This window comes from Acomys minous, assembly GCF_964271855.1.
Source record: "Acomys minous genome assembly, chromosome: 13".
Lineage (NCBI taxonomy): Eukaryota > Metazoa > Chordata > Mammalia > Rodentia > Muridae > Acomys > Acomys minous.
The window spans coordinates 109,781,471-109,806,814 of NC_140495.1; the positions used below are offsets into that span (position 1 = coordinate 109,781,471).

Genomic DNA, 25,344 nt, shown 5'->3' on the forward strand with positions numbered 1-25,344 from the left:
CAAGCCGAGGATCTGAGAGCCGGTGCCTCCCACAGACAGCAGCCGCCGGACTAAAGGGAGTGGAGAGATTCGGAGTGGCCCTTAGCCTGGGCGTGGTAGCACACACCACCGCAGCTCAAGGCCAGCCTCACATACACTGCGAGTGTTTAGAGAGTAGAAGAGGAAGAGGAGGAAGAGGTTCGAGAAATGACCAAGATGGCTTTAGTCTCCAAGATTTCAACCCTTCCAGTGGGATGGGGGTGGGGTCCTGCCTGACTGGGGAAGGAGAGGAGTGTGGTGCCTTGGCCCATCCTGCAAAGAGGTAAACAGTGTTCTGGGGACCAGCTCCTTGGTAGAGGGTTGGCCTAATAGGCACAGGGCCCTGGTCTGGACTGTGCATGAATTACACACAAGAAGACCTCGCAGGCCAGTGGTCACCCCGCCCTCCAGCCTTGCCCCCAGCCACTTTCCAGGGTCTTCCTTGGCTGTGACCAAGAAAGAGACTGGTTCCTGGGGCACTCCAAGGGACAGCCGCTTCTTTCAAGCCTGCAGCGTGGCCACCAGGCAGGAAGAGTGATGCCTGAGACATGGTCATCCTTCACAGGCCGTGGCCACCTCTGTACATCAGCGTTGCTCCCTCCTGTATAGCACCATTAGCAAGCCGGTGAGCGGGAGCGGTCACAGAAGCAGGGACGCTCACACCCCTGGGCCTGCTCAAGGTGAGCTGGGGGACGGGCTACCCCACCATGGCCTCTGAACCTTCTGTGGGTGACCAGGGCAAAGGGCCCAAGCTCCAGCCCTGTGCCAGGGAAGGCGGCCAGAAAGGAGAAACACCCATGCAAGCCCGGGACCTGTCGCTGTCCATGGTGGGCACGTGAGTGATGTAACAGGAAGGGGTGATCCTGGGCGTGACTGTGCAGGCCAGAAGAGAGGCTGGGTCTCTGCACCACCCTCCTTTCCTTCTCCAGCTGTTGTCCTCTCTCTGGGGGATTGTTCCTTGTGTGTCCCATGTCCCGTGTGCTCGACAGTTTACTCACTATTGTGTGAAGCACATGTTCCATTTGTGTATTGGGAATGAGTGAGTGAAGGAATGCCTGGCTTTTCCTGACTCTCAGAACGGGGCGGTCAGTCTCATGGCGGAGAGTAAGGCAGGGGAAGGGCGTGAGGCTTCAGTGTTGGAGAGGTTGGTCTGATGTATTTTGATGCTAATTACTGCTTGCTTTCTCTGTGACCCACCAGTGCCTTGCCTAGAGCCTAATCTGTTTGACTAATAAAAGGCCATCACACCTGGGCAGGGCAAATGGGATAGGCGTGGCTAAGGTTCCCGGCCTTGGGGAGACAGGGAGAATCTTGGGAAGAAGAGAGACCGGAGGAGAAGGGTGAAAAAGAGGCTCGCCATCATGGGTTAGGCACATGGCCGGCGTGGGTGGGGATTTGGCCCAGATGAACAACATTAGCAAATATTTGGGATTATGGGTGGGAGGTAGCTTGATAGAAATTATTAGAAGCAGATGCCATGGCATAGGGGCAGGGATCCCACACCTGCTCCACTATGGGAAGTAGTTTAGGGGATTAATATCTGCCCTGCCCCAGGTTAACTGAGGCTATTTTAAAACATAACAGGTGTCTGTGTCTTGATTGATTGCTAGCGGGTTAGAAAATACTGCTGTAATAATAATTATAACAAACGTTATTAGGTCATACTGGAAATTTAACTGCAACACTTCAGAGGCCAGTAGTGCTGGGCGAAGGACCCCCCAGCTTCTGAAGGATGGGGGGGCCTCGGAGGGGCCATGTCTGGCCTGGATAGAGTCAGCTAGAGCCTGGGATGGCTGGACCGGGTAGGAAGCAAGCCTGGTGGGAGAGCCAGTACCCTGCCCCCCCCAGACCCCCAGCCTGTGGTGCTGCCACAGCCTTGGGTCCTCCCACAGCCTGGGGTCCTCCCACAGCCTGAGGTCCTCCCACAGCCTGGGGTCCTCCCACAGCCTGGGGTCCTCCCACAGCCTGAGGTCCTCCCACAGCCTGAGGTCCTCCCACAGCCTCGGGTCCTCCCACAGCCTGAGGTCCTCCCACAGCCTTGGGTCCTCCCACAGCCTGAGGTCCTCCCACAGCCTTGGGTCCTCCCACAGCCTGGGGTCCTCCCACAGCCTGGGGTCTTCCCACAGCCTGGGGTCTTCCCACAGCCTGAGGTCCTCCCACAGCCTGGGGTCCTCCCACAGCCTGGGGTCTTCCCACAGCCTGAGGTCCTCCCACAGCCTGGGGTCTTCCCACAGCCTGAGGTCCTCCCACAGCCTGGGGTCCTCCCACAGCCTGAGGTCCTCCCACAGCCTCGGGTCCTCCCACAGCCTGAGGTCCTCCCACAGCCTGGGGTCCTCCCACAGCCTGGGGTCCTCCCACAGCCTGAGGTCCTCCCACAGCCTGGGGTCCTCCCACAGCCTGGGGTCCTCCCACAGCCTGAGGTCCTCCCACAGCCTGAGGTCCTCCCACAGCCTGGGGTCTTCCCACAGCCTGAGGTCCTCCCACAGCCTGGGGTCCTCCCACAGCCTGAGGTCCTCCCACAGCCTGGGGTCTTCCCACAGCCTGAGGTCCTCCCACAGCCTGAGGTCCTCCCACAGCCTGGGGTCCTCCCACAGCCTGGGGTCTTCCCACAGCCTGAGGTCCTCCCACAGCCTGAGGTCCTCCCACAGCCTCGGGTCCTCCCACAGCCTGGGGTCCTCCCACAGCCTTGGGTCCTCCCACAGCCTGGGGTCCTCCCACAGCCTGGGGTCCTCCCACAGCCTGAGGTCCTCCCACAGCCTGAGGTCCTCCCACAGCCTGGGGTCCTCCCACAGCCTGGGGTCTTCCCACAGCCTGGGGTCCTCCCACAGCCTGAGGTCCTCCCACAGCCTGAGGTCCTCCCACAGCCTGAGGTCCTCCCACAGCCTGGGGTCCTCCCACAGCCTGGGGTCCTCCCACAGCCTGAGGTCCTCCCACAGCCTGGGGTCCTCCCACAGCCTGAGGTCCTCCCACAGCCTGGGGTCCTCCCACAGCCTGAGGTCCTCCCACAGCCTGGGGTCCTCCTACAGCCTGGGGTCCTCCCACAGCCTGGGGTCCTCCCACAGCCTGGGGTCCTCCCACAGCCTGAGGTCTTCCCACAGCCTGGGGTCCTCCCACAGCCTGGGGTCCTCCTACAGCCTGGGGTCCTCCCACAGCCTGGGGTCCTCCCACAGCCTGGGGTCCTCCCACAGCCTGGGGTCTTCCCACAGCCTGGGGTCCTCCCACAGCCTGGGGTCCTCCCACAGCCTGGGGTCCTCCTACAGCCTGGGGTCCTCCCACAGCCTGGGGTCCTCCCACAGCCTGGGGTCCTCCCACAGCCTGAGGTCCTCCCACAGCCTCGGGTCCTCCCACAGCCTGAGGTCCTCCCACAGCCTGGGGTCCTCCCACAGCCTGAGGTCCTCCCACAGCCTGAGGTCCTCCCACAGCCTGAGGTCCTCCCACAGCCTGGGGTCCTCCCACAGCCTGGGGTCCTCCCACAGCCTGGGGTCCTCCCACAGCCTGGGGTCCTCCCACAGCCTGAGGTCCTCCCACAGCCTCGGGTCCTCCCACAGCCTGAGGTCCTCCCACAGCCTGGGGTCCTCCCACAGCCTGAGGTCCTCCCACAGCCTGAGGTCCTCCCACAGCCTGGGGTCCTCCCACAGCCTGGGGTCTTCCCACAGCCTGAGGTCCTCCCACAGCCTGAGGTCCTCCCACAGCCTGGGGTCCTCCCACAGCCTGGGGTCCTCCCACAGCCTGGGGTCCTCCCACAGCCTGGGGTCTTCCCACAGCCTGGGGTCCTCCCACAGCCTGGGGTCCTCCCACAGCCTGGGGTCCTCCCACAGCCTGGGGTCCTCCCACAGCCTGAGGTCTTCCCACAGCCTGAGGTCCTCCCACAGCCTGAGGTCTTCCCACAGCCTGGGGTCTTCCCACAGCCTGGGGTCCTCCCACAGCCTGGGGTCCTCCCACAGCCTGAGGTCCTCCCACAGCCTGAGGTCCTCCCACAGCCTGGGGTCCTCCCACAGCCTGGGGTCTTCCCACAGCCTGAGGTCCTCCCACAGCCTGAGGTCCTCCCACAGCCTGGGGTCCTCCCACAGCCTGGGGTCCTCCCACAGCCTGGGGTCCTCCCACAGCCTGGGGTCTTCCCACAGCCTGAGGTCCTCCCACAGCCTGAGGTCTTCCCACAGCCTGGGGTCCTCCCACAGCCTGGGGTCCTCCCACAGCCTGGGGTCCTCCCACAGCCTGAGGTCCTCCCACAGCCTGAAGTCTTCCCACAGCCTGGGGTCCTCCCACAGCCTGGGGTCCTCCCACAGCCTGGGGTCCTCCCACAGCCTGAGGTCTTCCCACAGCCTGAGGTCTTCCCACAGCCTGAGGTCTTCCCACAGCCTGGGGTCCTCCCACAGCCTGGGGTCCTCCCACAGCCTGGGGTCTTCCCACAGCCTGGGCCCCTTTCTTCTAGGGCCTCTCCCTTCCCTAAGTCTGATCGTCCACAGTGATTTGTGGCCCTGACAAGGTGAATTGTGGGTAAAGCGGCTGTCCAAATTGGGAACAAATTGGAACAGCAGCTGTAGCCAGCCGCCATTCATCACAGAGAGAATGGCCGCATCCGCAGTGCCGCCAGCCTTCTCTTGCCTGTCCCAGGGGTGACAGGAGCAGCCGTGGGGTGGCTGAGGGAAGGAAGGGAGTGGCTGAGATCCCTAGGTCTTGGCATTTATTGGTCCCATGCACATCCAGGCACCTGCTGAAACTCTCATGGCACCAGCAGAAATCAGACTGGAACTGGCCACCAAAGTGTCTAGATTTGTTCTTGTTGTTTTTTTGTTTTGTTTTTCGAGACAGGGTCTCTCTGTGTAGCCCTGGCTGTCCTGGACTCGCTTTGTAGACCAGGCTGGCCTCAAACTCACAGAGATCCTCCTGCCTCTGCCTCTCAGAGTGCTGGGATTAAAGGCGTGCATCACCACGCCCACTTTTGTTTTTGTTTTTCCATGTAGGGTTTCCCTGTGTAGGCCTGGCTGTCCTAGAACTCACTCTGTGGACCAGGCTGACCTCGAACTCTGGATCCTCTTGCCTTGGCCCCCGTTTACAGGGATTACATATGTGAGCCAGCATGCCTGATGTCTTTATTTTCTCATTTTTATGAAATAATTAGAATGAAGATTGTTTAAGTTCAAAGTCAAGAGCTAATAATCTAGACTTTGCACCCACCTTTATAATCCCAGCCCTGAGGAGGCTGAGACAGGAGGATTACTCAAAGCCCAAGGCCAGCCTGGGCTACAGAGATAGATCTTAATAAAAACAAAGCAATAGGCTGGGGAGATGACTTGGTGGGTAGAGTGTACACGCTGTTCAAGCATTGGAACCTGAGGTGAGGTCCCCAGCACCCGCAGCAGAGACTTGGCGCAGGGGCTTGAAACCCCATGCTGAAGGGAAAGCAGGGTCTGGGCAGTGATGGCGCACGCCTTTGATCCCAGCACTGAGGGGGCAGAGGCAGGCGGAGCTCTGACTTAGAGCCCAACCTGGTCTATGGAGCAAGTTCCAGGCCAGCAAGAGCTACACAGAGAAACCCCGTCTCAACAAGACAGAGGGTTCCGCGGCCTTTACTGGCCAGCAGATGTAGCCAACTGGCACACTGTGTACACACCTGCACACACACAATAAGGATGTCCAGTGTTTAAGTAAGAGCAGAAATCCCTGGTTACACAGAAGAATCCATTACCAAATATTGCATGTGGCATAACCCCAGCTTCTGAGAATGACACCTCAGTGGCTCCTACACCGTGGGGTCAAAGAGCCACAAGCGAGCAGCGAGCAGCAGCCTTGGCCTCTTCCTTGCCTAGGACAGCAGTCCTGGACTGCAGAGCTGCAAGGCTGGGGGAGGAGGAGGAGGAGGTCACAGTAACCCCCAGATGAGAAGCACCATGGAGGGAGGACAGGGAGAGGACAGGCAGAGGGCAGGTGGGTGGGAAAGGCGACTCAGTGTGACGCAAACTGGGTCAGCCCTGAGGAGCACTTGCAGGCTAGCTTGCTCACAGCCGCATGTAACTCCAATTCCACAGATCTTATCGTCCTTTTCTGTCCTCCACAGGCACCTGCATGCACATGGTGTGCATAAAGACATACACACACACACACACACACACACACACACACACACACACGGGGTGAGGAGGGAGAGAGAGAGAGAGAGAGAGAGAGAGAGAGAGAGAGAGAGAGAGAGAGAGAGAGAGAGAGAGAGAGAGCGCAGGGAACTTACAGGGACATGGAGGAGAAAAGCCCCGCACTCAGGAGTCTTGTCAGAGCCTCTTGCCTTCTGAGAATCCACAGTTCCAGTGCAGACATTTTTGAGGAAGGTTCCAGCACCAAGTCACTATCCCTTCCTGAACGAGAGTGTGAAAGGAGCGATGAGGCATGCTGAAATCCTTCAAGCACAGCTGCACTCCGCTCCCCGCTTCTGAGCATCCCAAACAAGACCAAACAGTGAGAACAACTTCCCTACAGGCCCCACGCACCCCCGCTGCCATGTGACATCATCATCTGTGCTCTATGATAGCATTGAGGTGCTAGACATCCTTGAGATGTCACCTCAGATGCCACCAAAACCAGGAGACAAGGCACTGCAAAGACACTGGCTGCATGACGCTCCCCTCTCTCTCTCTTTCTCTCTCTCTCTCTCCTCTGGTTTCCCAGATAGGGTTTCCCTGTGTAACACTAGCTGTCCTGGAACTCACTCTGTAGACCAGGTACCTCAGAGAGCTGGGATCAAAGGTGTTTGCTCCCACTGCCCCGCTCTGAGCCTCTCTCTTAACTCTCATGCTTAAACCTGTCTTCAGTAAATTCCAAAGCTGCTTCACACTGGCTCAGCTTGAAATTCTTTTCGTAGTAAAGTCAAGAATCTGATTTTGGCTGTCGATGTGGCTCAGTAGATAAAGGCGCTTGTTGCTAAGCCCGAGGACCTGAGGTGACCACGTGGAGAAAGGAGAGACTAGTCCTGCACGCTGCCCTCTGACCTCCAGTGTAATTAAAGCTTCCTAAAAGAGTAAGAAAACTCCTCGGGCTGGGGTGGCAGCAGGGGCTGTGCCTCTCTGTCCCGAATGCAGGTGATATTCTCAGGGTGTGTGTCTATCTGAGGGTCAGGAGGGTGTGTGTCTGTCTGAGGGTCAGGAGGGTGTGTGTCTGTCTGAGGGTCAGGAGGGTGTGTGTCTGTCTGAGGGTCAGGAGGGTGTGTGTCTGTCTGAGGGTCAGGAGGGTGTGTGTCTGTCTGACGGTCAGGAGGGTGTGTGTCTGTCTGAGGGTCAGGAGGGTGTGTGTCTGTCTGAGGGTCAGGAGGGTGTGTGTCTGTCTGAGGGTCAGGAGGGTGTGTGTCTGTCTGAGGGTCAGGAGGGTGTGTGTCTGTCTGACAGTCAGGAGGGTGTGTGTCTGTCTGAGGGTCAGGAGGGTGTGTGTCTGTCTGAGGGTCAGGAGGGTGTGTGTCTGTCTGACGGTCAGGAGGGTGTGTGTCTGTCTGAAGGTCAGGAGGGTGTGTGTCTGTCTGAGGGTCAGGAGGGTGTGTGTCTGTCTGAGGGTCAGGAGGGTGTGTGTCTGTCTGAGGGTCAGGAGGGTGTGTGTCTGTCTGACAGTCAGGAGGGTGTGTGTCTGTCTGACAGTCAGGAGGGTGTGTGTCTGTCTGACGATCAGGAGGTGTGTGTCTGTCTGAAGGTCAGGAGGGTGTGTGTCTGTCTGAGGGTCAGGAGGGTGTGTGTCTGTCTGACGGTCAGGGCCTTCCCTGCAGGCCACAGTGATCTCCAAAAAGTCTTCCTTGAGGCAGCCCTCTACGGGGGAGGGGCTCTGAGCATAAGAATTGTGTGGTTGGCAAAGGAAAAAAACCAAAAGAACAACAAAAACAAGAAAAACCTCCTTCCCAAAGATACATCCACTGCCTAAACCCAGATCCTGTAAGTACAACCTACTCAGATACGGGTCTCATAAAGGTGAGTTTGTGCCGACTTCCTCAGCTTGTCCCTAAATGCTGTCACGCACCCTAAATTACAGTTCTGACTACATGCAGGAGCTGATGTGGGGCTGGCCAGCGAGTTACATGACAATGACCAGTGACGAGCCAGGAAATGCGTTGGGTGGTGGACGCTGAGGCGCCAAGGGAGGATGGCCTTGTCAGTTGTGATAAGAGCATCAGGCCTCCTGAGTTGTCAACGGTTTTCTGTTGTTTGAAAACACCTAGTTGGTTATAATTTGTTTTTATAGCACCAGGAAAGTAATACAGGCATGACTGCCAGGAGCCGTGTTGTGTGTCAGGAGAAAGCATGCTCTTGTCACTGAGGCAGAAGTGGGTGGGGTGAGAGGAGCCCTGAGGACGCAGGCAGCCTCCCTCTCTGGCCTTCTCACCACGTAAGTCAGCACTTTGCCCTCTTAGACCATTGAACTGACTTCCTGTCACTTGCAAGTCAAAGTGTCTGACGCCCTCACCTGACAGTCACCCAAACCTTAAATGGAGCTCAGCTCAGCCAAGCACAGCAGTAGACACCTGCAATCCTGTAGCACCCAGATCGCGAGACACACACACCCCGAAAAGACCACCAGGACTCCATACCAATGCAACACACACAGGGTCCTGGATTAGGGGCTCAAGCTCGGACCACGGTCCTTCCTGACACAGCAGGATAGGGGAGTGACCCCAAGCTTCAAGGGCAGTGGGTTCATAAAGGGGAAATAGTAGGGGGCGGGTAGTTGCGGGTCACAGGAGTGTCGACCTTTAGGCCGGTTGGGTGGAGGCTGGACCTCAAGGGGAAGTTTTTTAATCTCAGAGGAACATTGGCAGCTGATTGCATCTAATCGCCCAGGTGGAGTTTCTGGAGACTGCTGGCAGGTGCAGTTTATGGCAGTGCATGGTCGTTCCCGGAATGCAGGGAGAAGTAAGGGTCACCTAGAGGACACGCTCTCACAGGGCACACAGACCATGGCATTAGTTAAAGAACACACAGAACACGGCATTAGTTACAGAACACACAGAACACGGCATTAGTTACAGAACACACAGGCCATGGCATTAGTTACAGAACACACAGGCCATGGCATTAGTTACAGAACACACAGGACATGGCATTAGTTACAGAACACACAGGACATGGCATTAGTTACAGAACACACAGGCCATGGCATTAGTTACAGAACACACAGGACATGGCATTAGTTACAGAACACACAGGCCATGGCATTAGTTACAGAACACACAGGACATGGCATTAGTTACAGAACACACAGGACATGGTATTAGTTACAGAACACACAGGACATGGCATTAGTTACAGAACACACAGGACATGGCATTAGTTACAGAACACACAGGACATGGCATTAGTTACAGAACACACAGGACATGGCATTAGTTACAGAACACACAGGACATGGCATTAGTTACAGAACACACAGGACATGGTATTAGTTACAGAACACACAGGACATGGCATTAGTTACAGAACATATAGGACATGGCATTAGTTACAGGGCACACAGGACACAGCATTAGTTACAGGACACACAGGACATGGCATTAGTTACAGAACACACAGAACATGGCATTAGTTACAGAACACACAGGACATGGCATTAGTTACAGAACACACAGGACATGGCATTAGTTACAGAACACACAGGACATGGCATTAGTTACAGAACACACAGGACACGGCATTAGTTACAGAACACACAGGACATGGCATTAGTTACAGAACACACAGGACATGGCATTAGTTACAGAACACACAGGCCATGGCATTAGTTACAGAACACACAGGACATGGCATTAGTTACAGAACACACAGGACATGGTATTAGTTACAGAACACACAGGACATGGCATTAGTTACAGAACATATAGGACATGGCATTAGTTACAGGGCACACAGGACACGGCATTAGTTACAGGACACACAGGACATGGCATTAGTTACAGAACACACAGAACATGGCATTAGTTACAGAACACACAGGACATGGCATTAGTTACAGAACACACAGGACATGGCATTAGTTACAGAACACACAGGACATGGCATTAGTTACAGAACACACAGGACACGGCATTAGTTACAGAACACACAGGACATGGCATTAGTTACAGAACACACAGGACATGGCATTAGTTACAGAACACATAGAACATGGCATTAGTTACAGGACACACAGGACACGGCATTAGTTACAGAACACACAGGACATGGCATTAGTTACAGAACACACAGAACATGGCATTAGTTACAGAACACACAGGACATGGCATTAGTTACAGAACACACAGGACATGGCATTAGTTACAGAACACACAGAACATGGCATTAGTTACAGAACACACAGGACATGGCATTAGTTACAGGACACACAGGACACGGCATTATTTACAAAACATACAGGACATAGCATTACTTTGCTCCTTGCAATCCCAGCAGGTGAGCAGCCACGGCAGGAGGATCTCCTGTTTGCCACCAAGCTGAATGGCAGCCGTCCTGGCATTGCGGCTGAGGGTTACTCACTTGGCTGCTTTGCTTTTTCATTCATTTTTCTTCTTTTGTTATATGTTGAGAGTTTCCTGTGTGTTTTTATATAAACATATACAGTATGTATATAATAGTGAAGTTTCCTATTAATCTGTTTTGTTTTTATTTGGGGTTTTGGTTGGTTTGAGCCAGGGTTGCTCATCCTCAGTCTCCCTATATAGCTGAGGACGACCTTGAACTCCTGACTCTCCCATCTCCACTTAACAAGTATCGACACTATAGGCGTCAACAGCCACACCCAGCTTGTCAGGTGCTGGAGAGGAAAGCCCAGGGCCTCAGGTATTCCAAGCGAGGGCTCTGCTTCCTAACTGAGCCACATCACCAGTGACAGTTAACCTTGACTGTCAGCTCAGTGGGGTTTAGAGTCACCTATAAGGCACATCTCTGGTCATGTGTTTGAAGGTGTTTTAGAGTTTGCCTGAGGTTGGGGCACCCAACCCAAATGTGAACTATCCTACCCTGTGGGCGTGGGTCCCGGAGTGAAAAGCCAATGGTACACCAGCATTCGCCTCTGTCTGCTTCCTGACTGTGGACACTGATCGCCGGCCTCAGAATCCTTCTCCATCCACGCCACCGCCAGGACTGTACACTAAAGCCATGAGTGAGGACGAGCCCTTCACCTCCTTAGTGGACTTTGTCAGGCATTTTCTCACAGCAATAAGAAAAGTGGAGGAAGCCGGGAGGCGGCCCAGTGGCTGAGAGCATTTGCTGCTCCTGCAGACGTTGGCTGGTTCCTAGCACCTGCGTCAGGTGGCTCACAGCATCCACAGCTCCAGTTCCCGGGGCCCCAACGCCCTCTTCTGGCCTCTATGGGCACCCACTCCTAAGTGGCAGATGCACAAAATAAAAGTCAAGTGTGGTGGCACAGGTCTTTAATCCCAGTACTCAGGAGGCAAAGACAGGACGGTCCCTGAGTTCAAGGCCAACCTGATCTACAGGGTGAGTTCCAGACCAGCCAGGACAACAAGGAGGAGGAGGAGGAGGAGGAGGAAGAGGTAGAGGATGAGGAAGAGAAGAGGAAGAGGAGAGTTAACCTTTGAAAGAAAAGAAACAGAAAAATCAGATTTCTTACCGCACAATCCAGCTTCCTGCATCAAGAAAATAACCTGCATTTATGAAGACAGTGAGAAAATAGAGGAACAGTGTGCATGTGACAACAAAACGTGCACTCATAAATCACAGCACGTCCATACCAGGGACACTGTCATCATTGCAAGCCATGTTCCCATGCTCATTAGAAAATAGCAAGTGAAAAGCCCACCATTATATAAATATGCATGCATACAATATGCATGTATTTATGGGTTCACACGAACAGTATCTCCAAGCGTTCTGCACATGGAGGCAATCCTGTCTCCTTTCCCCAAGCAGGTAGCCCCTCCCTGTCCAGTGGTAACCACTCAGTCTTATTCCCCTGTGTGCTTTTAAATATTTACTACCTACGTATGCATCCATAAGCAATGCCTAATGCTACGGGTACATTTTTACATCTTAATAAACAGGAGGCAGCTTGGTGGGACCCACTTGTCCTCACCCGACGCCGGGGGTGCGCATTTAATCCATCTTGACAACCTGGGCTGTGAGTTCATTAATTTTAACTGCTGTCAAGAATTCCATTTCCGAATAGCCCCCGTTTTATTTCCTCTCCCTCTGGCTTGTAAGAGCCAAGATTATTGACAACGCTGTTGGCTCTGACATGCCGGATCCCTCAGCTTTCTTTGTGTACACAGGTGAGGCTGTCTCTGGGGATCTGCACCCCAGCACCCAGCAGCCAGGGTTCTCTCCTTCCGGGGTGCCATTTTGTGTTCCTAAGTCAGGGTACCAAGGTGAGTTAGGCCTCCCATCTGCCTCCCAGAGGGGTTGACTCTGTGCTCTCCAGGCTGCTGACAGGACACGGTGTCTCCAGAGGAGGCTCCGCACCATGCAGCGCACTCTGTCAGCAGCCACCACCAGATATGGCCCCTCGACCTCACCAACCCTGGACTGAGCTGGTGAGGGCACAAGGCCAGCTCTGCAGACTGCAGCATGTGCACCATCTGCAGAGGACCTCAGTGAGCTACAGGGGCTTGAGGGCGGAGGCCTGGCTGTTCACTGCAGGGGCAAGCCCAAGGCTACTGGACGGCATGGCTGTGACCCATGAGCTGCAGGACTGGGAGAGAGCTCTCTCTGATTTTTGGACCGGCAGTGTTCACTGGCCTGTGGGACCCAGGGGGCCCTTAAGGGGTTCCTGTCCCCTGAAGTCTGGCACCTCCCTGTCTCAATGAGGGATGCAGAGGATTCAAATGAGGAGCCAGTTCCAGAACTTGTGGGTTATGGAAAAGCTTTGGCCAAATCAATTAATGATAAAAACCCTTGAGCAAATAGAGCCGCTTTTAATATATTTTTTAAATGTTCTGATTTGAGTGGCAAAAGAAATTAAATTAAGAACTGAGACTCCAGGTCAGAACCTGGCTGCTCTCAATGGTTTTTAATCTCCCATTAAACGATCTATCTTCTGATAGCTTTTGTCAGCGTGTTCAATGTAATGACCCAGGACGTGCAGCCTGCTGACCTCTTATTCCTTCCCTGTAGCCAAGGAGAGGCCACCACAGGCAGCCAAGTCCTCCCACCTCTCCGTACGACGATGGGAAGATGGGCCGCAGTCATAGAAACTGAGCAATGGACATAGCAGAACCAGGTAAGCGCTGGCCATTGTCCAACCCCTCAAATCAGAGGTGAGCCACAGATACCGGAAAACAAGGGGCCACGGGTGGGGGTGTGAGCCCACTGTCCCCACGTGGTCCCCAGACTTCCATCTCCTCTCAGGTATCACCGGGGCCAGAGAGCTCAGGCTGGGAGGGAGGTTTCCCTCTCCATCTGGTGAAGAAGTGGTTGCCATGCCTGGGTCCCGCTTCCTGTGTGATGACAGACTAATCCAAATTCCAAGAGGCTTCTAGGGTGGGTACACAAATGGCTTTGCTGAACAGTTCTGATCTGAGCTACAAAGGACGTTAATTTCCTGTTTTGTGAGAACTAGCCTGGGTGGCTGGGCGACAGTGCTGTCTTCAGCAGGAGGCCTTCCAGGAGGATGTGCTGGTTTGAATAAGAATGGCCTTGGCTCCTATAGGCTCCTATGTTTGGATGCTTAGTTGTAGCAGGCATTTGCAACTTATGGGCTCTTCTTTCTTCCACCCTTCTCCTCACTTTTTCTTCTGTCCCTTCAACCCTTTAACAGGAAATACAAAAGGAAAAAAAAAAAGATGGAGAGGAAAGGAACAAGAGCCCTGAATAAAGTCAGGGGTCGGAAAGGGGGCGACATCATCGTTAGACTGCCTCCTGCAGATTAAGGCCATCAGCAAATTTGATCTTCACCTTCAGGATTTCTTTCTTCTTCTTCTTCTTCTTCTCCTCCTCCTCCTCCTCCTTTTTCTTCCTCTTCCTCTTCCTCTTTTTCTTAACAAATCATGACCAACAGTGACCAACAGCAACCACCAACCCACCAACCCTGACTCTCGGGGCCCTAGCATTTATTCATATGCCCTCTGAAAAGTTCCCAAAATTCCCAACGTTATACAGAAACCATCTGCAGCTGGTAAAGCCACGCCTCTGCTAGAACAGGAGACGAGTCATAGTCAGCTGCTTCCGTGCAGCCCCACAGCCCTACACCTGGGATTAAGATGCAAACATTCTTGCCGGGCATGGTGGCACACGCCTTTAGTCCCAGCACTCGGGAGGCAGAGGCTGGTGAATCGCTGTGAGTTCGAGGCCAGCCTGGTTTCCAAAGTGAGTCCAGGACAGCCAAGGCTACACAGAGAGACCCTGTCTCGGAAAACCAAAAAAAGAAAAAAGAAAAAGAAAAAAAAAGAAAGAAAGAAAGAAAAGAAAAAGAAACCAAAATTCCCAAATTCTCACTAAGTCATGAGGGAGTGGCACTACTTAAGGACTAAGAGGTATGGCCTTGTTAAAGGAAGTGTGTCGTCTTTGGGGTTTGGGGTTTGGGGTTTGAAAAGCCAAAGCCGGGCTCAGTGTCTCTTTCTTTCTTCTGCCTGCAGATCAGGATGTAGAGCTCTCAGCTCCTCCAACACCACATCTGCCTGCACGCTGCCATGCTTCCTGCCATGATGGTAGTGGACGAAACCTCGGAAACTGTGAGCCAGCTGCTGGTAAGTTCTCCCTTTCATATGAGTCGCCATGGTCTTGGTGTCTCTTCACAGCAAGAGAACATTGACTAAGAGGTGAGGGGAGCCGCGAGAGGAAGCCATCCTTGGCTGAGGGAAGATGGCGCTAGCGAGGAAGATAACACACACACAAGCACGTCCCCTCTGAGCTACGGAGACTGTGCACAGTTACACGAAGACCTAGCTGTACTTTCTCAGCCCCACCCACCAAAACCATAGTCTTTGTAAGGTGTAGCCCCTTTATCTGTGCCACAGAATGTCTCAGTCAGGTATAGGTCCTTGGGAATGGGGGTTCTCGAAGCGTCGGTGGGCAAAAGATAGGCGAGTGACAAACAGAAACAACCCCAGGGGTGCTGTTTGAATCTGAGTGTACTTTGCAAGCAAACAAGCCAGGTTTTTATACACATCTCCTGAAATGGGCATGTCCTTTCGTGGTTACGGTTCAAAATACAGGATGCAGTGTAATAATGTTGTCATCAATTTGAACAATCGTTCATAAGTTATTAGATTGGTATCAGTGCATGTGCCCTCATTATCAAAGGTCAGTGTTCTCTCATTATGCCAAACATCTGTGAGTCAGGACAGTTTGTTTTCTTAGCTCTTCTGCCACTATCTGGAGTTTTCTTAGACACCTTATTTGTAAATCATAATATAAACTATTCACTGGTGACTAATTCTTAGCCATGTTTTTATTAACAAGTGGAACAGAACTTAGTGGTAAACTTGTCTGAATGACCCTTGGCTGCAGTTTCAAGTTAAGGGTCACCTAGCAACACAGTTACATCTGAAAAGTTCTTTGATAAGAAAGTAAAAGCAAAGGCAGAAAGACAAAATGGTCAGAAAAACAGTCAGGCTGTTCCTAAAAACAATGTGCGTTGTAATCAGTCATTCCTGGCAGGAACATCAGACCTGTTTCCAGGAGGATCTCCCTTGGGTAGGGGGTCACAGCCTCGAGTTCTGTAGTAACGTTTGTCATACAGACTCCACTGGAGAGGTCGTGACACATCTGTACTTGTAAGGGTGTGTACACATGAGTGTAAGGGTATGTGCACATGAATATGAGGGTGTTTGCACATGAGTCCTTGCCTGTTTCTGACACATCACCCTGCCTCCTGGGACTGGTCTCATAGCTCCAGGCACCAGCTTGTCTTTCCCTCTCAGAGCCAAGGGATAAGGCAGCATCTCCTGCTGGCAGCATCCCTGAGCCTTGGGGGAGTCGGGAGGCCAGTACTCTGCTTGCTGGCTCTTGGAGAGTTGACTTAGTGGGACACTGGCTGAGGCTGGGATGTGGACCCGGGTCATACTTTTGCACTGAGCTGACAGGTCGAGCCTGGCAGGCAGCCGTTTACTAAGTGGGCTGTCTGGGCACAAGTCCCCAATCCCATCCCTGTCGCCTCCAGCTTCACACCACTGCTGGCTGGCTGTCTTCTGCCTCGTGTCTGTGGGTCCTGAGCAGACCCTGCTTCCTTCCTGCTCCAGGGAGCAAGCCTGATTGCCACAAAAGGGCTGGCTTCCGAGGAAGGGGCTGATCGCCCAGGCTGCCACCTTAACCCATCCCCCCAGCCACGTTAACCCGGCTCTGGCCAGCTACTGATGCTCCTTCCCAGTTCAACCCTAACACCCCCACCTTCGAGGTAACTGAAATAACAGCTTCTTCTTAAAGCCTTGCTGCCACAGAGCTGATGGGTGTGTACTTTGGACCCAGGGCTGCTCTCAGCACGGCTGCCTCAGGTTCATTTGTGCAGCTTCGGTGCCCAAGCCTCCTGCAGAAAGACAAAGAGACGAATCCGTGTTCTGGAGCTAAACTGAGAATTATTTTTGGAGACTCAGGCCCAAGATTTACCTCTGGTGGCCAGCAGACATGGGGGGGGGGGTGGCGGGGGCAGCCACAACCTGCCTTCTGAAGCCCAAATCAAAATGGTTGGAAGCTGAGCAGGCCCCAGCAGGGAAGCCAGTGGCTCTGTCTTCAAGGGGAGAAAGGCATGAGGCTGCGGGCTGGGGACGTGTCCAGACGCTCAGAGGGGGAGGCAGGAGGATGAGAGGTGTAACCAGCCTTTGCCCAGGACTCGTAAATAGTGCCTGGGATGGTGGCGCATGCCCTTAATACCAGCTCTCAGATCTGCAGATCTCAGAGTCGGAGGCCAGTCAGGGCTGCATGGTGAGAGCTTGTATCAAAATGAAACAGTGTTGTGAGAACTGCTCACGGTGTGGGCCGACGAACCCAAGACGCATCAGAATCAGGACAAACTTTGTAGCTGCAGGGAGGGGGTGTGCTCTGGGTTCCAAGTAGAGAAGTGGAAGACCAGACCTCACCTCCAGGGAGAACTCAAGCCAGCTTCCCTGGCCCAGCCACACTCCACGCCCAGCCAAACCTTCACTGCTCCTAAGGGGGCTTGGCAGGCTTAGATGCCTGTGTGTTCAGGATCTGTGGGAGAAATGGGGGGAGGGCACCGAGAGAAGAGCCTCTCTCTTCTTCTAGGTGCAAGGGACCATGGCAGGAACGCCCCAGAGGGAGGCAGCCAATGCTGAGGAGCCTGGGGCTCGCAGAGCTGTGCAGCCTGAGCCCCACTAGGCTTGCCACAGTGTTCTCTCTTTGTCCTGTGACCCCGGGCCGAGGTCTACCTCAGGAGACTGTGAGAATTATAGTCTGCAGGACAGCAAGGCAAACTTGGCAGCCATGCCACATCCCGGCCAGCCTTGAACTGCCTCCAGCCTATTTCCCCTCACCCACCATGAGCTTGGCATCCACTTCCGGCCAGCTGCTGGGTGACAGGCTTAGCACTCCACAGCAAAGCAAGCACAGGAACCCCTCCTCTCGGGGCGCCCACCTCCTAGCTGGGAAAGTGCATCTCTGCATATCTATCTGTGTGTGTATGCGTCTTTGTGCATGCTGACACACTGGCCAGAGGACAAGCATAGGTGTCTGACATTTATTCCACAGAAGCCTCATTTAAATTCTTTTATTTTTATTTATGTGTCTGTGTGCACATGCTGATGCCAGGGAAGCCAGAAGAGGGTGGTGAATCTCCTGGCACTGGAGTTACAGTTTGAGCCACTCGCTGTGGGTGCTGGGAGCTGAACAAGAGTGTCTGGCACAGGCAGCAAGCCTCTTTAGCCACCACGCATCTTTGCAGCCCTCCATCCACTTTTCACATTTTTTAATTTTTATTTTATGTGCCTGGGTGTTTTGCCTGCATATGTGGATGTATACCAACATGAGTTCATAGCCAGAAGAAGGGGGTCAGATCCCCCAGAACTAGAGTTAAAGATGGTGGAGCTGTGAGCCATCTTGTGGGTGCTGGAAAACAAGTCCAGGCCCTCGGGAAGAGCAGCAGGTGCTCTAAGCAGCTGTGCATTCTACACACACACACACACACACACACACACACACACACACACACACACACACACACACTTTTAATACAGGAATCTCCCTGCCAGGCCTGGAGGTCACCAGACAGGCTAGGCTGACTGGCTAGCAAGCCCTAGAGAGCTGCCTGTCTCTGTTCCAGGTTTTGGTTTGTTTGTTTGTTTGTTTGTTTTAATGTCAGAACTGGGATTATAACACAGCCTGGATTCTCTTCCCACGCATCCTTCACACTTGTTGCAGCAAGCATTTTACCAACTATCTCCCCAGCCTGGAAATCTATGTTAACAGAGAAAATATCTAGTATGCAAATAGCTATCACACGCCAGCTTCCTCTAAGATCAAGGATAGAATGAGAATAAAGCTAAAGCAACAGAGAAAACTACAGCAGAACAAGGGAGCAGCCAGGAAGTCCTTCCAGGGAGATGTGACCAGGTCGGAGTGAAGCCAGGAAGCACAGCCGCTCGCTGCAGGCTCATCCAGCAGCAGGTGCAGGATGGTCCCGGCTTCACCAGGAGAGGCTGAAACAGGAAGAGGAAGAGGGCTGGAAGGCATCAGACCACAGAGGAAAGGATCTGCTCAGGGTCACACGGCTCACCTTGGCTTCTAGCTTGAGTGACAGGGGGCTACCAAAGGCTACGAGGACTGGTGAGGTCGGACTGGGGTCTTCGCAAGAGCAAACAGTCAGACAGGGAGAGGGCCTGGCTGGGGAGCTGCTGGACTCCCACAGCGAGCATGGGCAGGTGGGTGGGGAGGGTGGGGATGGGAGAGTGGGTATGTGGAGAAGGCGGAGCTGACAGCTTTGCTGACAGTCTGGCTTTGAGAAGCGTCTGTTGCTGTGTAACAAACCACCCCCAGCCCTCTGTGGCTTCAAATGACCACAGTTGTCGGTTCTGTTCAGGAGTATGCAGACTGAGGCAGGCTCCACTCCGCCCCATGTGACAAGGGGTTCCCCTGGGGGGAGCCACCCTTCCAAGGCTGTTTGCCCGCATGCTAGCACAGCCTGCCGGGGACTGTGGCCCTGGCCTCTCTTCACCAGGTCTCTGGAGATGCTCCTTGAGCAGTCCATGCCACAGTGGATGACTTCTGGCAAGTGTCCAGAAGCCAGGCGCAGCTATTGCCCAGCTCGGAAAGTGTGGGGACTTGGCTTCTGCCGCCTGCTATTCATCAAGAGTGTCACCAGAGTGAGCTGGGCAGGGGCAGGACTACACCCTAACACTGCTCAGCAGGAAGGCTTGTGGCCCTGGGTGTAAGGGAGGAAGCTAGCAGGCAAACTGTAGGACTCTCATCTGGTGACGTCACCTACAGCCTTCACCTTACCCTCCACAGACAGCTATGCAATCTTGTCCAAGCCCATGTCCCTCACTGGGAAGGGACCAACTGCTCTTCCTATCACCAATAGCTTGTGTTAAAAGACACTGTCCACTCTGGCCCTGAGTGCCTCCTTCAGAGATGCCAAGACCTCAGTCCTGGAAAGAGCTGTTCTCACTCAGAGCCTCCTGAGAACCCCCTGGACGCCTGTGCTTGCACAGAGGGGCCGAGGCCTCCCCCCTGCCTGCTTCTCTTGCCACTTCTGACCTGGCACCAAACCAGAACTACTCAGGGTGGCCTGACTCTGGACCATCCCACCCACGCCTGGGTGTTTTCCAAATTTGAGCCTGTATTAATCAGGGGATAATCAGACATCAGCATGCCCAGAGGCATCAGCCTGGCCCCCACTCCACTGCCATGCCACCCCACTGCTGTGCCAGGCAGCTCAGAGCAGGAACTCTGACATGCCTGACACAGAAGGGGGCGGCTCCCACCCTGATGAGGCCACTGTCCAGCACACACACCTAGGCATGGCAGAAGTTATTTAATCCCTGAAATATTAGTAGAGCATATGTCTGCACAAACCCTCACCAGCCCATGTAGCAGGCAGGATGCTAGCTTCCTGCAGTTCCCAGGTGAGGCAGGAGGAGGGTGCAGGGCAAGGGTGTGGCTCTGGGTAAACACTAAGCCTGGACTGTAGCAGGTGCGTGGCTGGGAGTCCACTGTGCAGGGTCGTAGGCAGCAGTCATGTCATGTAAGTACCTGTGACAGCATCAGAGCTGGCCTCTGGGGCCAGAGCATCCCAGTGTACAAGTATGTGGCCTGGGGAAAATTCCTTTACTTTCCTGGGTCTTGTCCATTTACACATGGGGAGAGGACCGGAAAGAGGAAGGAGCAGGGCGAGGTACCACTCACTCTACAAGAGTCAGGGAAGCACTGAAAGAAAGAAGATTTGGCGTGGTTCACTGCAGAGCCCCGGTCCAGACTCTGCTAGTGAGGGTCTGGAGATGTGGCTCAGCAGTAGAGGGCTTGCCTAGCACATACAAGGTCCTCAGTTCGATCCCCAGCCCCACAAAAAGGGGGGTGAAAGGATAGAGCCAAAGAAAGTGTCAATCAAGGAACACAGAAGCAGCGCACACACACACCTTTAATCCCAGCACTCTGGGGTCAGAAGCAAAGTGGATCTCTGTGAGTTCAAGGCCAGCCTGATCTACAGAGTGAGAGGCAGAGGCAGGGGGCTCTCTGTGAGTTCAAGGACAGCCTGGTGTACAGAGTGAGTTCCAGGACAGCCAGGACTGGCTAAAAAACAATCAAACAATCAATCAATCAATAAATCAATAAATAAATAAAATCCCAACTGGGAGGTGGCCATAACATAGGTGGTGTAAAGGGAGGCCAGGAGGGAACGGGGTACAGTCTTAGCTGGGCCACCAGGATCTGCAGCACCTCTCCCTGTCACTAGGGAGAAGTGATATTTTGGCTGTGGCCCTTCTGGGGCATATCGCCTTTTCATTTCTGGAGAATAAACAGAGAAGTGACTGGGAGGAGCACTGTGAACACGGGTGGGCTGGGCTTTGCCTTTGTTTCTTTTTTTTTTTAAACATTATTTATTTGTTGTTATGTATACAGTGTTCTCCCTGCATGTGCACCTGCAGGCCAGAAGAGGGCATCAGATCACATTATGGATGGTTGTGAGCCACCATGTGGTTGCTGGGAATTGAACTCAGGACCTCTGGAAGAGCAGTCAGTGCTCTTAACCTCTGAGCCATCTCTCCAGCCCCTGCCTTTGTTTCTTAAGTCATTGCAACATAAATATCACCACTTGGAATGGAAAGGCCGTCGGGACAGGTAAGTGATGGCCCAGCTGCTGCTTCAGCCATCTCTGCCCACAAGCCTGCTCGTCCCCCACGTGTCCCTCCAGGGCCCTGGGACCATCTGCGCTATGATCCTAGTGAGCTCCAGGTGGGAGGCGAAGCGCCCACCTTGCCTATCTGCCTGCAAGACCCGGACCTGCAAGCCTTTCACTGCCCACCCCTCCCCCCAGCTTTGCCATGCAGCTCAAGTAAAGAACCTGGGGCGCAGATTATCCATCCCATTCTAGACCACTAGGCCTGTTCACTGGCCAATGCCTCCTGGAGCCTCCCAGACCTGGGGGCTTAGGAAGACCACCTGTCTGGACTGTTTGTGGGGCGGGCTGCTATCTGAGTAAAAACCTCTCCTTTTTTATTATTAATACCACAGATATCTCCTGGCCAGGTAAACCTGGCAGCAGGGAGGGCGCGGAGGACTGAGAGGAAGCAAGTGCATGTGCTACCCAGGGCCAAGGTTGGCACCGGGGGCCTCTAACGGGTGTCTCAGTGTAGCTTTGGCCCAGGGTGTGGTGAGCGGTATGCGCATGAGATGCAGCTCCCCGGCAGAGCACTTGCCTAGCATGTTCTAAGCCCCAGGCCTCACCCGCAGCACTGCAAACAGGAAGGGTCTGTGACCCTTCGCTCGGCTAGACACTGGGCATGGAATGAAAAGGATGGGTCTTGCCCCTCCCGAGCCCGGCTGCGCCAGCCTCCCTCTCTTGTGCAGCTGACGGTATTTTCATCCTTCAAGCCTCAACACAGAGACCTTTCTCTAGGAAGCCTCTTGTCTTAGCTGGTGTTTCTAGTGCTGTGATAAAGACCGTGACAAAGAGCAACTTGAGGAAGAAAGGGTTTATCTCAGCTTACAGCTCCCGGGTCACAGTCTATACCTGAGTGAAATCAGGGCAGGAACTCAGAGGCAGGAACTGAGACAGACTCATGGAGGAATGAAGGGGTGCTGCTTATCAGCTTGCTCCTCCTAGCTTGTCCACTTTGTTTTCGTATACACCCCAAGACCTCCTGCCCAGGGGTAGCACCATGCACAGGGCAGGGCCCTCCCCCACCAGTCATTAACCAAGAAAATGCCCTCAGACAGCACCAATCTGATGTGAGCATTTTCATACTGAGGGTCCCTGTCCTAGGTATGTCTAGGTCTGAGTCAACTTGACAAAAGCCAGCCAGCACACCCCAAAGCCCCTGACCCACCTGAAGCTAGCACACCCCCAAGCCCCTGACCCACCTGAAGCCAGCACACCCCCAAGCCCCTGACCCACCTGAAGCCAGCTCACATCCCCATCCATGGCAGCTCATCCCTGTGGTTGCTCTTTGTCTAAAAGCGAGGACCCCCTCCCCCCCTTCAATGCCCAGCAGTGTGCTGCTCTTACAGGACCTTGGGAAATGTTCCCTTCTGCCTCTCAGCGGGTGTCTGCAGGGTCCAGCCTCTGGGAGGGGCTGTTTAGTCCTCACCATGGTGCTTGTCACCATGTATTTTAGTTCATGTGGGGTGTGTGTGTGTGTGTGTGTGTGTGTGTGTGTGTGCATGCGTGTGTGTGTGTGTGTGCATGCGTGTGTGTGTGTGCATGCGTGTGTGTGTGTGTGTGTGTGTGTGTGTGTGTGTGTGTGTGTGTTGCCCATTTTCCCCCAGCAGAATGTAAACTCCACCAGGCTGTCTGTTTATGCCAGCTTTCTTGGCTGCTGTACTCCCAGCGTCTGGAAAAGCTCCCAGCACAGAGAAGGTGCCTAATGGATGTTTGTTACAATTCTCTCCTGAGAGTGTCTTTCCAAAGTACCGTTTTCCCCTGCCTCGGTGCACAAACGGGACACTCCTGATGGGAAGCGGTTTGCTCTGCGTGGGAACCGCAAGAGCACGGCAGCTCGGCGGTGCTTTCTTCCTGGCATGCATACGTCTTGGTTCAGTCTCTCAGAACCTCAGAAGGAGGAAAACAAAACAAAACAACAGAAGCTTGTAAGGCAGAATGAAGGTCTTTGATAACACTTGGGGGTCTGTCTCCCTCCTCGTGAAAATGGGTGCTGTCTCCCAGGAGTCTGACTGTCCAGAAAATGAACTAAGTTAGCTCTGAGCCCTGCTAAGGAGGAGGATTGCTGCTTTACTTCAGCTGATGTGCTTTGCTTGAAAACTCAGAGACAATCTCCTCCCCCCCCCCCTTTTTTTTTAGATCAAGTCTCACTATGTAGCCCTGGCTGGCCTGGAACTTGCTCTCTAGACCAGGCTGGCCCTGACCTCACAGCACTCTACCCTGAGTGCTAGGATTAAAGGCATGTACCATCAAGCCTGCCTGAGAAGCTGGCCTCAAGCTCCCTGTGTAGGCAAGGATAAAGGATTTCTAATCCTCTTCCTCCACCTCTTCAGCACAGCTAACCCTGCCTTGTGTGATCTGCGGGAATGCTAAGCAAGCGCTCTCCCAACCAAGCCAGGACCCCAGCCTTCCACAGCAAGCGGGTGTCCTAGCTAAGAGCCCCGCCCTCCACCCCAGGCAACCGCTCAAGCAGCGGGCAGACTAGAGACCAGGAAAGGAGCTGACAGAGGACTCAGCTCCAATGCGTACTGTGGGGTCTATGGTAGCACCCGACTCCTGGCTGAGCTGGGGGCTTTGGTGAAAGCCTTGGCCTAACCCTAGAGCTAGGTAGGACAGAGGAGCTGGGTCTGTCTAGGGACCTCAAGTGGCCTCACCCTGAGGCTTGTTTGCGACTACTGGTACCCCAAGGTGCTAGAATAAGCCTGTGGGCTACGGCTGGGAACCTGCCTTGGTAACAAGTGCAGATGCTCCTGGAGGGACTGGGACCCTCTTAGAACGTCTGGTACCAAAGTGAAGCTCCCAGCCGTGCCTGGGCTCTAGCTGGGGAGCTAGTGGGAGGGACTTCCACTCGAGTTATCCACTTAAGGATTGTTATGGACTTTAAACAGCAGGGGAATATTTTCATAGTAATTTTTAACATTTGAAAAGAAAGCCAGTGCTTCCTGCGTGATGTGAATGGCAATTATCTATTCAACCTAACAAGCATGTATTATGTGCCTACTGTGTGCAGGGCAAAATTTTAAATGAATCAGATAGTCCTCATTGTCTGGGCACTTGCGATCCACAGTTGGGGAGCGCGACAGATAAAACAGCCTTAATAGATGGGTGGCAGCGCAGGCTCTGAAGTGTTTACAGGTACAATGGGAACACAGGTGGCGATTAATTCCACCTGAGGAATCAGGAAAGGCAGCCAGAGGGAGGGTGGCATTTCCCATCAGCCTTGAAGGACCCCAGCCAAGGGAGCAGTGGGAACAGAGCCTGAGGGAAAGCTGTGGATGCATTTTTGGGGACTTGGACCAAAAGCCTGGGGTCCTGTGGCCTTGAGGACGGGAGGAAGGAATGGAAGGGCCTGGAGGCAAGCCAAGAAAGGCAGGTGGTGAGGTTTCTCCGCGACTGTGGCTTTGCATAGAGCCCTCAAAATCCTGAAGTGGAAATAGGAGCCCCATGAGCCCATCAGAAGGATGGCTGGGACCCAGGCCAGCAGCTCAAGCCTGTCATCACGGCATCCAGCAGGCAGACGTGGGAGGACCTTGAGCAAATACAGTCAGGGCTACACAGCAAGACCCTGTTTTAAAACCAAGCAGACCAGACGTGGTAGAACACCCTGTAATCCCAGCGCTTGGGAGATGGAGGGGGAGGGGGCGGAACGGGTCAAAGTTCAAAGGCTTCTTCTAATATGTGGTGAGTTTGAGGCCAACTTGGACTACATGAGACTCTGTCACAAACAATAAATAAGGATGTGCAAGTGAATGGGGCCAAGAGGAGAAAGGCATGACTGTGCCTGGGGGCTGTGGGTCCTGGGGTGGGGACAGTGGGAGAGAGAAAAACCACACACAGCCTCTAGGTCTAGACAGGCTGGACGCTCAGTCTGCTCCAGAAGATCTAGTGTAAACTGTTAGAAATAAGTGTGGGGTTAGAGGGAGAGGACATTCCTCCAAGCGAAGTGTCTGGACAAGGCAAACTTCACTCTTGACAGGGAGGGTGCATTTGGAAGGGGGAACACACAGAGGCAGGAAGTAGATTAAGTTTTATTATCCAGCCACCGAATCTGAGAAGAACTGGCACACAGGAAATGTAGGAGGG

General features: G+C 53.9%; 1 protein-coding gene across 1 annotated transcript in view; it reads left to right on the forward strand.

Moving 5' to 3' along the window:
* Positions 1–25,344, forward strand: part of LOC311581140 (uncharacterized protein) — a 48,502-nt gene that overhangs the window by 5,340 nt on the left and 17,818 nt on the right. The window contains exons 2-3 of the mRNA XM_084753174.1: positions 13,110–13,215; positions 14,570–14,680. Coding sequence (XP_084609300.1) covers positions 13,197–13,215; positions 14,570–14,680 — 130 coding nt within the window. The 5' untranslated portion in view covers positions 13,110–13,196. The remainder of the gene's footprint in view (positions 1–13,109; positions 13,216–14,569; positions 14,681–25,344) is intronic.